Here is a 13,838-nt window from a genome sequence, read left to right on the forward strand (position 1 = left end):
GTGGAAGGAGGAAATAGAAGGAAGAAATTATGTAATTATATTACAATCTCAAAAACAAAAATATCTAATGAGTCTCTGAAGATACCATGGAAATATAATGACATGGTTACTAACCATTTCGTCCAAATCTAAGCAGGATGGTAAACCACTGCCCATTGTTCTTTATACATCATGGTCCTGTTTTAAACCAGAGACGTAAAACCACAAACCTATGTCTGACTTGAGATTACTGGCCAGAAAAGACAACTCTATTTTCATAATTACCTGTATCTTCTCCAAACACTGTGAGCACACTGAATATTTCCTGAATTTTCTTGGAAATATATAAATAAAAATACCAGATAGAAAAGGAACTAACAACATACCGAATAAATGATTTCATCCCAGTCTACCTTTCTGAACCAATGACTTTATTACAATAATTTACCAAAGCATATGTAACTCTTGAGGAATAGCACCAACAATGATTCCTCTCCTTTATCATCTTGGAATAACACACAACGGTTTTCCTGAGAAATTCCAGTCAACCATGCACACCCTATATACTCCAGAAAAAAAAAACCAATCACACGTAAAATTATATGAAACTGGGGAAAAAGAGACTGGCAACAATGATCTCAGATAAGGGTCTTGTGATGCCCTGTTTGAAGATGGAAATTTGCTTGCGTGTTTTGATTGTCTGTTGGTTTGTTCATTAGCTTGTGGCATAGTATCTTTCTGCGACCTAGGGTGGGATACAACTATGTAGCCCAGGTTTGTGTAAGGCCTGTGGAAATTCTCCTGCTTTGTTTTCTATTTATTGTTCTCTTATATATTACATCCTGACTACTGTTTCCCCCTCCCTTTGTTCTTCCCTGTGCCTCCCCATCTTTCCTTCTCCACAATATCTACTCCTCCTCTGTTTCTCATCAGAAAAAAGCAGGCCTCCCCGGGATATCATATCAGTGCAGGACAAACATCTGGGTGTGATATAGATGACTAAGGGAGATGATTAGGATCCCATCAGCTCATACATTGTTATTGGGCCATAAGATAGGTCATAACTTTTCAAGGTGCCAGCAATCAAAGCATCAGAATACCAAGGAATTGGCACTAATGAAACCCTGTCTTTATCACCATTTCTCTCCATGATTTAAACTCTCACCTTTGTGTGTGACCTAAAATTTATGAAGTGGCTAGAGTGATTTTCTTTAACAAAATCAAGCTGTTTCTGATTAGTCTTCCTAAAAGTCACAATAAACCCAAAATGTGGCTTTATTTCTTTTAAACAGGAATTTTAGGTATGATCACCCTTACCTGATAAGTGTCACAGAACAATTAATGATCATGGCCTTGTCCATATTATACTACATTGTGATACTAATGATACAAAAATAAGTAAACACTAGGGGTCAGGGTCTCAATTAGTAATCTTCTCTAGAAGTGTAGCCATGTAATCAAACAGTTTTCAGCCTTGCACAAGTTCTCAACTTGATACTACTCAAATGCCTATAGATAGAATAATTAAAGATGAGATGATGGTCATTTGTAACAAGGAAATTATGACCAAACAGGTCCTAAATATGATGTGCTTCCACTGCATCAAATCAATTGTTGGTTTCTATTAGTATGTTGTCCGTTTCAAAGATGTCTTATCCAAAGTTCCGTAGACTTTGGAGTGTTCCAGTAATGTGCACCTGATTGCAGATAACAGTAACTCTAATGTTACTGTATTGTGTTGAAATCTTCTTATCTTTGACCTTGACTAAAGACTGTCTTTTTCTGCAACCTCTTCATAGCATCTTTGATTTCCTGGTTCCTCAGACTGTATATCAAAGGATTCAACATGGGAATTATGACAGTGTAGAAGACAGATGCAAATCTGTCAAAACTGGAGGAGCCACCAGAGCTGGAACTCAAGTAGACAAACATTCCAGAACTATAAAATAGGGAAACAGCTGTCAGGTGAGAAGCACATGTGTTGAATGCCTTGGACCTGCCCTTAGCTGAAGTGATCTTCATTATGGATGAGACAATAAAGCCGTAGGATATCATGATGACTGAGGCATTTATAAGCCCCAAAAACATTGTCAATATGAGAAGCAGAACCTGTGCAAAGAAAGTGTCACTGCACGATAGATTTAACAGCTGGGGCATGTCACAGAAGAAATGTCTGATGACATTAGGTCCACAGAAGTGGAGCTGCATCAAGACACATATCTGAGATAAAGAACATATGAGTCCTGCTGTATAGCTTCCCATTACCATGAAAGCACATAGAGATGGTGACATGATTGATGAATAGAGCAGTGGGTTACAAATGGCAACATACCTGTCATAGGCCATTGCTGTCATGAGGCAAGATTCAGTCAACCCCATAGTGGAGAAGACTAAGTATTGAACTATACAACCCACAAAACTGATTGTTTGTTTTTCCTGGAAGAAGTTGGAAAGCAATTTAGGGACTGTAGACGTGATGTAGCAGAGGTCTATAAAGGACAGATTACTGAGGAAAAAATACATGGGTGTGTGCAGGTGGGAATCCATCCTTATTAAAACAACAAGGGACAGGTTCCAGGTGAGTGCTATAATGTAGAGTGTGAGGAATATAACAAAGAGCAGTGCTGTGATTTTTGGGAAATCTGAGAATCCCAGGAGGATGAACTGAGTGATCTCGGTAATATTTCTTCCCCCAATCATTACCTCTGTGCCTCTGTTCCTAAAAGAAGAAAGGAAATAAGACAATGTAATGAGGACTCAAATGATATTGCAACATTATCTTAGAGAGAATTTCATAAATATTCCATGAAAAAGAAACTGGTTTTTGTCCTTGAGAAGAGAAAGTATATCAGTGACATCACCTATGAAAGAATTCGGTGAGATGAGCATGAGAAAGAGTTGGCACTTGGAGAAACACAACTGTACTGTTAACATCCATGGCTCATTATCCTCACAGCTACAGACATGCACTGAGAACAAATAGAAATTTCAGACAGAAATGGGTTGATAAGGAGTTTCCAATGGCAAAGTTTATAATTTTAATTACTGTAGAATGAGCATGCTTTCATGGTCTCTGAGAATTGATTCAATATAGGGAAATTGTTAGAGAGTCAGTTATACATTGATACACATTTGGAATGGAGTATAACCTTGAAACTTCAAGTATAGAGTAAAAGCATGAAAACAAGTGGAAACCCTTGTTATAAGAAAAAGAATAAAAATTCAATAGAAAAATATGCTAATATTCACAAAATATACAAAAATAGTAAGCAACACCTTTTGTGTGAAAGATGTCCTCTAAACCACCAAGAAATACACACCACAACACTGATGAGTGCAAGGAATGCTATTCTATCTTGTATACTTTTGCCTTGTATAGTAACTCTTATGAACGTGACCTATGGATCTCTCTCTCTCTCTCTCTCTCTCTCTCTCTCTCTCTCTCTCTATCTCTAATACACATCCAAATTCATAATAAATGCATAAACACACATATGTGCAAACAACACCGACATAAAAGTAAACATGTAAACATACACATTGTGAATTATTTCCAAAGCAACACATTAAAAACAATTACAAACCAAACACAAAAATAAGGGTCCTGTGATTTCTTCTTTTCTTTTCCATACCTATCTGTATTTCCCCAATTTTGTATATCTGCTATATTTTCATACAACTTAAGATTTATATTTTAATAACACAAGGAAAAAGAGAGAGAGAGAGAGAGAGAGAGGTCATGACATACACTTCCTGGCAGCATATCCCTTCATCATGCTAACACTGTACTGCCTCAGTAGTCTCATGTACAGGTGGTGATGAAACTGACCATCCTCTAGCACTGCTCAAGATACTGAATGACATAAGGCGCTTACAGGCAGAGCTTTGTTAAAGTTAGCAATTATGCTTCCTGCCATCACCTCCCTCTAAAATGAAGGCAATGGCGGAACAAAGATGATATATCAAGGTCTTTTTGGCAAAGTTAGTTCCTAAAAAAAATGGTCTGAGACAGATTTCAATAACGGTGTTGAAAAACAGTTATTAGAATATCTACTTCTGCCGAATATTTTCAAATGCCCACTCGCTCACATTGCAGGTTCTCATTGCTGCATTTGTTTTCCTCCACCAAGAGCTATCTAGACGACAGTGCTGTTGATGGAGGACTGGAGGAGACTTTCTCCTTAGTGTTAGGTGTTGCATTCACTCACATCTGCATCCACCCACAAGTACAGGTGAATGTATTATCATCTGGTCCTACTCGACTTTGCATTTGAAACTCAAAGTCTTACTTTCGCTTAATTTTCATTATGGCTTAAAAGCTTAACCATCTTTCTGATTATTCTTAGGATAAACAATGTTGTTTCTCAGTTCATCCAAGTTGAGTTAAGCTTAATGAAACATTTTGAAATTATGAACTCTCATGGGTAGCATTCTTAAATATCAATTTAATTGGTCAATTCAATAAAAATGACTGAAATGTTTCATTGTCTCATTGCATTTTGGTGATTTGGCAGGCACATTTAGGTATATTCTATGTAACCCACTATTCCCAGCAAAGACTGAAAAATTACAGACCATTATTCTTTCTCTTAATATCTTTTCTAGACTAAATTATTTAATGTTGTAACAGAGAAGAAACAAATGTACTCACTCTTTTTATTAGTGTTCTTTGTGTGTTCAGCATCTCCCAAGACAGTTTAAAATAGAAAATCTGTTAAAGATTTAACTGGATAAACACAGCTTATCAGTTCTGATCTAATAAGAACACGGCCAGTTTATTAAAATGTGTTGGGAACAATAAGTTAAATACATGTTGCTGAGTGAGGAAAAATGTGATTAAAAGAAATATAAAAGGACAGGCCAGCACTAGTAGTGTCTGCAGTGAGTTTTTCTGATAACTGCATTGCTAAATCTAGTGTCTCTAGGACCACCAGAGCTGACACTGGAGAACCATTTGAAGATTTTTCCTGTCTGAGGAATTGTGCATGAGTAATCGGTCATATCAGAAGACTTGGTTTGTTTCTTACCACTATAAGTCATGAACCAAAGCAGTGCATCTCAGTGGAATATAATCTCAATCATTTCAAATATATAACCCTGGTAATCAAAGATGTAGTGCCAGCAAAAAGAGTTCCAGAGAAGACAGAAAGTTGAGATACATGGACAAGCATGCTCTGCTCTTAGGAAATCTGAAACTTAATCAATTCCTTTATTTTTATTCAGATCTTGATATCTGGATTTTAAAATCAGTTAGACTGTACAGATAATCTCATGTAGCCCTAGCTACCCTCTTATCTCCAATATTCTGAGTGGAAAAAGAAAAGTAACATAATTTAAGGTACATACTTCATTCAACAACCACCTCTCACCCCAGCCCCATGCCTGACATTTTCAACATAGCATGTATTCTCTCTGAACAGCACATTTTTTGAGTGAGTAAAAGGAAAAATATACAGGATGTTTAAGTTAGGAGATGGCTAGAAGAAGAGTAAGAAAATCCCAATAAATCTTATTAGATAGTGAGTCCTCCTGCAAAACTGATGGACTCTCAAGGTAGCTGATTCTAACTGCAAGTCTTACCCTCTGACCTTCACCCAGACTAGAGGAAGACAGAATCTTGCCAAATGGTGAAACTACCAATATTCCAATAATTTTCCAGAAGGGGAACTAGTATATTCCTAATAAATGTTTTTGGCCATTGACCTGGCTGTCTAGTGGTGAGACAGTGAGAGAGTAACACTAGGGAATCCTCTTAAATGTGCTGTTGAGAGCCAAAGTGGGGGAAAAAGCCAATTATAGAACATGCTACAGACACTTGCTCTCCAGCATCACGGTTGTCATGGAGATTTTTCTAATAATTACCAGCCAAGTTTGCCATGTGCATTGCTTCTTAACTTCCCCTGTGATCCTATTATGACACCAGATTGTAAGTTCACTGACCTTGGAGGCATTTGATCTCCAAAGGACACAGGGATCTTCCAGTCCCAAGATCTTCATTTCTAGAAGACAAAATTAAGTCCAGAGATGTTAAAGGAGTCTCCAAAGACAGCACAATTAGCTTATAACACAGTTTGATATTGATAAGTATGTAATCATACAATATAGAAAGCATTTTGTTTATATAAGTATGCACACGTTTTTTTTTCAGATATCTGTTGTGAATCAATACAGCAGGTCTAATAGACATGCAGCCAACACACATTGAAGAAGTCAAGGCAATAAGTTATCTTCCAACTCATGACGAGAAACTAAAATTTAGGACAGAAAATGTCCTATCCTGATGACAACCTAGGATGTTGGTATCATAAAGTAAAAGAAATTTATGTTGAGAACTGGCAAGATTCTCATTCAGTGAGGGTGCTTGTATCAAGCTTATGACTTGAGCTTTTGGGAGCAGATGGTAAGATGGAAGAGCTCTTTCTCAAAATTAGGCCTCTGTCACACACACACACACACACACACACACACACACACACACGCACATATCATTGAGAAAATAGGGTCAGAAAAACTGTAAAAAGCCATAGAATGAAAAGGCTATTTTAAAGCAGTATTTTCAGACATGACAGGGTCATTGCACTTATGAACTCATAGCAGCTATGGTTACCTGCACAGATCAAACTACACAAATTACAGCAAACATTGGGAGCCTCAAAGAAGACCACCATTAGTTGAAGAACTTTGGTTCGTAAAAGCTGCTGAAATAGCAAAACTCAATTTCCTTCGAGGAAGTGTGCCTGAGAGCTTGCCCACACTTGGCTCTACAATTCTTCACTTCTCACATAATTATCACTGAATGAACTCAAGAGAGAATACAAAAAAGAATGGAGTGAGACAGGTTCTACATGGAAATGTCTGAAAGAATTTAGAGGTGGAGCTAGTGGCTGATATGATCAAATTTTATTTTTAAAGTTGTGAAATTCTCAAATAATGAGTAAGGAAGGAAGGGCATATAGGAAACACTGGAAGGAGAAAATGAAAGGGAGAAAGTATATAATTATACCCTCAAAAATAAAACTATCTAGTGAATCTCTGAAGATAACATGGAAATATAACAACACAGTTACTAACCATTTTAAATCTAAGCAGGATGGTAAACCACTGCCCTTTGTTGTCTATATACCACGGTCCTGTTTTAAACTAGAAACATAGAATCACAAACTTATGTCTAACTTGAGATTATTGGCCAGAAATGACAACTCAGTTTGCATAATTATGTACATCCTCTCCAGGTCCTTTAAGTTCCCTGAATATTGCAAGAATTCTCTTAAGAATATATAAATAAAAATAACAGAAATAAAAGGAACTAACAACAAACCAAAGGAAAGATTCCATCCAAGTCCAACTTTTTTTTTTGTTTTTTTTTTCTTATTTTTTCGGTTCAAAAATTTACACTTCTTCCTTCCTCCCATTCCCCTCCAGTTCCCCCACTCCCCCCTTCTCCCTCTCCCCCACTCTCCCCTCCTCCCTCTCCCTCCCTCCTTAAGAGAGGGCAGGGAATCCTGCCCTGTGGAACTTCCAAGGCCCTCCCTGCCCCATCCAGTCCAAGGAAGCTTTGCATCCAAATAGACTAGGGTCCCAAAAAGCCAGTACATGCAGTAGAACAAGTCCCAGTGCCTTTATCAATGGCTTCTCTGTCTGCCCCCATTGTCAGCCACATTCACAGAGTTTAGTTTGATCGCATGCTCATTCAGTCCCGGTCCAGCTGGATTTGGTGAGCTCCCATTAGAACAGGCACACTGTCCTAGTGAGTGGACCAACCCCTCGTAGTCCAGACTTCCTTGCTCATCTTCTCCCTCCTTTTGATCTTCAATTGGACCTTGGGAGCTCAGTTCAGTGCTCCCATGTGGATCTCTGTCTCTATCTCCATCTGTCTCCGGACAAAGACTCTATAGTGATATTCAAGATAAACATCAGTGTGATAGTGGGGCAAGGCCAGTTCAGGCACCCTCTGCTCTGCTACCCAAGGACCTAGCTGGGGACATCCGTGGACACCTGGGATCCCCTCAAGAGCCAAGTCTCTTGTCAACCCTAAAATGACTCCCTTAATGTAGATATCTTCTTCCCTGCTCCTCTATCTGCCCTTCCTCCATCTCCACGCTCTCATTCCCCCAAGCTCTCTCCAGTCTTTCCTTTCTCCCTAACTCCCACCCCCACCCCGACCCCCACCCCCATGTTCCCAACTTTTGCCTCACAATCTTGTTTCCTTCCAATTTCCAGGAGGACCTATATATATTTTTCTTTGGGTTCACATTGTTATTTGGCTTCTCTAGGCTTGTGAACTATAGACTTAATGTCCTTTGTTTTTGGCTTGAGTCCACTAATGAGTGAGTACTTACCATAATCATCTTTTTGGGTCTCGGTTATCTCACTCAGGATAGTGTTTTCTATTTCCATCCATTTGCATGCAAAATTCAAGATGTCATTGTTTTTTACCGCTGAGTAGTACTCTAAAATATATATATTCCACACTTTCCTTATCCATTCTTCCATTTAGGGGCATCTAAGTTGTTTCCAGGTTCTGGCTATTACAAATAATGCTGCTATGAACATAGTTGAACGAATGCTTTTGTGGTATGATAGGGCATCTCTTGGGTATATTCCCAAGAGTGGGGTAGATTGATTCCCAATTTCCTGAGAAACTGCCACACTGATTTCCAAAGTGATTGCACAAGTTTGCATTCCCACCAACAATGGATGAGTGTTCCCATTACTCCACATCCTCTCCAGCATAGTCTATCATTGGTGTTTTTGATTTTAGCCATTCTGACAGGTGCAAGATGGTATCTCAAAGTTGTTTTGATTTGCATTTCCCTGATCACGAAAGAGATTGAACAAGACCTTAAGTGCCTTTTGGCCATTTGAACTTCGTCTGACGAGAATTCTCTTTTCAGTTCAGTACCCCATCTTTTAATTGGGTTAATTAGAATTTACATGTACAGTTTCTTGAGTTCTTTATACATTTTGGAGATCAGACCTTTGTATGATGCGGGGTTGGTGAAGATCTTTTCCCATTCAGTAGGTTGTCTTTTTGTCTTAATGACAATGTCCTTTGCTTTACAGAAGCTTCTCAGTTTCAGGAGGTCCCATTTATTCACTGTTGCTCTTGTCTGTGCTACTGGGGTTGTAAGTAGAAAGTGGTCTCCTGTGCTCATGTGTTTCAGTCTACTTCTCACTTTCTCTTCTATCAGGATCAGTGTGGTCAGATTAATGTTGATGTCTTTAATCCATTTGGACTTGAGTTTTGTGCATGGTGATAGATATGGATCTATTTTAATTCTTCTACAGGTTGACATCTAGTTATGCCAGCACCATTTGTTGAAGGTGCTTTTTTTCTTCCATTGTATACTTTCAGCTCCTTTGTCAAAAATCAGGTGTTTATAGGTTTGTGGGTTAATATCCGTGTCTTTGATTCCATTCCATTGGTCAATGTCTCTGTTTTTATGCCAATACCAAGCTGTTTTCATTACTGTAGCTCTGTAATAGAGTTTGAAGTCAGGGATGGTAATGCCTCCGGTAGTTCCTTTATTGTATAGGATTGTTTTGGCTGTCCTGGGTTTTTGGTTTTCCATATAAAGTTGATTATTGTTCTCTCAAGGTCTGTGAAAATTTTTGTTGGGATTTTGATAGGGATTGCATTGAATTTATAGATTGCCTTTGGTAGGACTGCCATTTTTAATATGTTGAACCTACCCATCTAAGAGCATGGGAGATTCTTCCATTTTCTGGTGTCCTCTTCAATTTCTTTCCTCAAAGCATTAAAGTTCTTGTCAAATAGATTTTTCACTTCCTTGGTTAGAGTTACCCGCAAGATACTTTATGCTATTTGTGGCTATTGTAAAAGGTGAAATTTCTCTGATTTCCCTCTCTGCTACTCTATCCTTTGTGTACAGAAGGGCTACTGATTATTTTGAGTTGATCTTGTATCCTGCCACATCACTGTATTTATCAGTTGTAGGAGTTCTTTGGAAGAGCTTTTGGGGTCACTGATGTACACAATCAAATCATCTGCAAATAACGAAAGTTTGACTTCTTCCTTTTCAATTTGAATCTCCTTGATCTCCTTATGTTGTCTTATTGCTATTGCTAAAACTTCAAGCACTATGTTGAAGAGATATGGCTAGAGTAGACAGCCTTGTCTCGTTCCTGATTTTAGTGGAATGGTTTTGAGTTTCTCTCCATTTAATTTCATATTAGCTGTTGGCTTGCTATATATTGCTTCTATTATATAGATATGATCCTTGTATCTCTAAACTCTCCAAGACCTTTATCATGAAGGGGGTGTTGAATTTTGTCAAATACTTTTTCAGCATCTAATGAAATGATCATATGTTTTTTTTTCTTTCAGTTTATTTATATGATGGATTATATTGATAGATTTTTGTATGTTGAACCAGCCCTACATCTCTGGAATGAAGCCTGCCTGATCGTAGTGGATAATTTTTTTTTTGATGTATTCTTGGATTCAGTTTGCCAATATTTTATTGAGAATTTTTACATCTATGTTCATGAGCAAGATTGGTCTGTAATTCTTAATCTTTATTGAGTCTTTGTATGGTTTAAGGACCAAGGTAACTGTAGCTTCATAAAAAGAGTTTGGCAATGACTCTTCTGTTTCTACTATGTGAAACACCTTAAGGAGTATAGGTATCAGCTCTTCTTGGAATTTCTGGTAAAACTATGCATTAAAACTGTCTGGTCCTGGGCTTTTTTTTGTTGGGAGGTTTTTTATGACAGCTTCTATTTCCCCACGACTTATAGGTCTATTTAAATTGTTCACCTGGTCTTGATTTAATTGTGGCATATGGTATTTATCTAAGAATAAGTTCATTTCTTATACATTTTCCAACTTTGTGGCATATAGGCCTTTGTAGTAAGACCTAATGATTCTTTGAATTTCCTCAATGTCTGTTGCTATGTCCCCCTTTTCATTTCTGATCTTGTTAATTTGCGCATTCTCTCTCTGCCTTTTGATTAGTTTGCAAAGGGGCTTATCAATCTTGTTGACTTTCTCCAAGAACCAGTTCTTTGTTTTATTGATTCTTTGAATTGTTTTCTGTGTTTCCATTTTGTTGATTCCAGCCTGCAGATTGATTATTTTCAGTCTTCTACTCCTCCTGGGTGAGTCTGCTTCTTTTTTTTCTAGAGCTTTCAGCTGTGCTGTTAAGTCTCCAATGTGAGCTTTCTCCGTTTTTTTAATGTGGACACTTAGTGCTATGAACTTTCCTCTTAGCACTGCTTTCATAGTATCCCATAGGTTTGGGTATGTTGTGTCTTTATTTTCATTGAATTCAAGGAAGACTTTAATTTCTTTCTTTATTTCTTCCCTGACCCAGGGGTGGTTCAGTAGTTGACTGTTCAGTTTTCATGAGTTTGTAGGCCTTCCGGGGATAGAATTGTTATTAAATTTTAACTTTATTCCATGGTGATCCGTTAAGACACAGGTGGTTACTAAAATTGTTTTGTATCTGTGAAAGTTTGCTTTGTTACCAAGTATGTGATTAATTTTCAAGAAGGTTCCATTAGATGCTGAGAAGAAGGTATATTCTTTCCTATTTGTGTGGAATGTTCTATATATGTCTGTTAAGTCCATTTGTTTCATTATCTCCTTTAGTTCTCTTATTTCTCCGTTAGGTTTCTTTCTGGTTGACCTATCCATTGGTGAGAGAGGAGTGTTGAAGTCTCTTACTATTAGTATGTGGGGTTTGATGTGTACTTTGAGTTCTAGTAATGTTTCTTTTACATATGTGGGTGCTTTTTTTATATTAGGGGTGTAGGTATTCAGGATTGAGACTTCATCCTGATGAATTGTTCCTTTTATGAGTATAAAGTGTCCATCTCCATCTCTTCTGATTGATTTTAGTTTGAAGTCAATTTTGTTAGATATTAGAATAGCCACACCCATTTGTTTCTTAGGTCTGTTTGATTGATAAACCTTTTCTCAACCCTTTACTCTAAGTAAATGTCTATCTTTGTGGTGGAGGTGTGTTTCTTGTAAACAGAAGAATGTTGGGTCCTGCTTTCACATCCATTGTCTTATCCTGTGCCTTTTTATAGGTGAATTGAGACCATTGATATTAAGTGATATTACTGACCAGTGGCTGTTAACTCTGGTTATTATTATTATTATTTTCTGGTGGTAGAGTTTGTGTGTTTCCCTTCTTTGGGTTGTACTTATGGAGGGTCATTAGATCTCTAAGTTATTGTGGGTGTTGTTGGATTCCTTGGGTTGTGATTTTCCTTCTATTACTTTCTGTAAGGCTGGATTTGTGACTATGTATTAGTTAAATTTGTTTTATCCTGGAATATTTTGCTTTCTCCATCGATGGTGAAAGAAAGCTTGCCTGGGTATAGTAGTCTGGGCTTGCATCGTTGGTCTCTTAGTTTCTGCAGCACATCTATCCAATACCTTCTGGCTTTCATGCTTCCCATAGAGAAGTTAGGTGTAAGTCTGATAGGTTTACCTTTATATCTTACTTGACATTTTTCCTTTGCCGCTCTTAATATTCTTTCTTTATTCTGTATGTTTTGTGTTTTGATTATTATATAGCAAGGGAATTTTTTTTGATCCGGTCTATTTGGTGTTCTGTATGCTTTTTGTACCTTCATAGGAATATCCTTCTTTAGGTTGTGAAAGTTTTTTTCTACAATTTTGTTGAATATATTTTCTGGGCCTTTGTACTGTAATTCTTCTCCTTCTTCTAGCCCTATTATTCTTAGGTTTGATCTTTTCATGGTGTCCCAGATTTCCTGGATGTTTGTGTTAAGAATTTGTTGGATTTGCTGTTTTCTTTAATCAATGAGTTTTTTCCTCTATAGTATCTTTAGTGCCTGAGATTCTTTCTTCTATCTCTTGTATTCTGTTGGTTATACTTGTCTCTGTAGTACCTGTTCATTTACCCATAGTTTCCATATCCAGCTGTCCCTTCGTTTGAGCTTTCTTCATTACCTCCATTTCATTTTTCAAGCCAGGAACTGTTTCCATTACCTGTTTCATTGCTTTTTCTTGGTTTCCTAAGGTATCTTTGAGGGATTTATTCATTTCTTCAAACTTTTTGTTATTCTTCTCACCCATTTCTTTAAGGGAGCTTTTCACATCCTGTTTAAGGGACTGTATCACTTTCATAATGTTACGTTTAAAGTCTATTTCTTCTACTTCTGGATTAGGGTGTTCAAATCTTCCTGTTGTATGTTCGCTGGATTCTGGTGTTATCATGTTATTTTTCAGATTGTTGGCGGAATTCTTGCATCGGTGCCTGCCCATCTTCTCAAATGCAGCCAGTAGAGTCTTGGCGTCTTGGTCCAATCTATGCTGTGACTGACTCTCTGGGTGGATCTCCTCCGTGTAGGAGCAGGAACTGTTCCTGGGCCAAGGATCTCGCAGACAGTAGGGCAGGCTTGGGGGAGGCAAGTTCGTGTGGAACAACAAAGAACCTGCAGAAGGAGCTGGAGGAGCCCTGTGCTCTGTTCTTGGACAGTCTGCCCTGGAATGGCACACACTCACTAGTCTGGATTGATCTTCTCAGCACAGGAAGAGGGACTCCTGGTAGTCCAAGGACCCCGCAAACAAAAGGGCCAAATTTAGGGGAGAGCAGAGTCTTGTGGAACAAAGAAGCCCCTGCATCAGGAACAGGAGGTGCCCTACACTCCCTTCCAGGGTCCTTTGGTCCAGTTGGCAGACACTCACCCCTCTGGGTGGAAAGCCTCAGGGTAAGAGCAGGAACTTTTCCTGGACCATGGACTTCCCAGACAATAGGGCAGGCTTGTGGGAGTCAGGTTAGTATGAAACAAAGAAGCCCCTGCAGCAGGAGCTGGAGGGGTTCTATGCTCTGTTCTTGGACCGTCTGCCCCGGAATGTC

At 38.2% G+C, this 13,838-nt stretch overlaps 1 protein-coding gene across 1 annotated transcript; it reads right to left on the reverse strand.

Annotated features, from left to right (window-relative positions):
• Positions 1-1,728: 1,728 nt before the first annotated feature.
• On the reverse strand, positions 1,729-2,679 carry LOC125398036 (olfactory receptor 5AN1-like). The gene has a single exon (XM_048430587.1). The coding sequence runs from the start codon at positions 2,677-2,679 to the stop codon at positions 1,729-1,731; it is 951 nt and encodes a 316-aa protein (XP_048286544.1).
• Positions 2,680-13,838: the final 11,159 nt, after the last annotated feature.

The sequence above is a fragment of the Myodes glareolus genome, chromosome 7 (genome assembly GCF_982192425.1).
Source record: "Myodes glareolus chromosome 7, mMyoGla1.1, whole genome shotgun sequence".
Classification (NCBI taxonomy): domain Eukaryota; kingdom Metazoa; phylum Chordata; class Mammalia; order Rodentia; family Cricetidae; genus Myodes; species Myodes glareolus.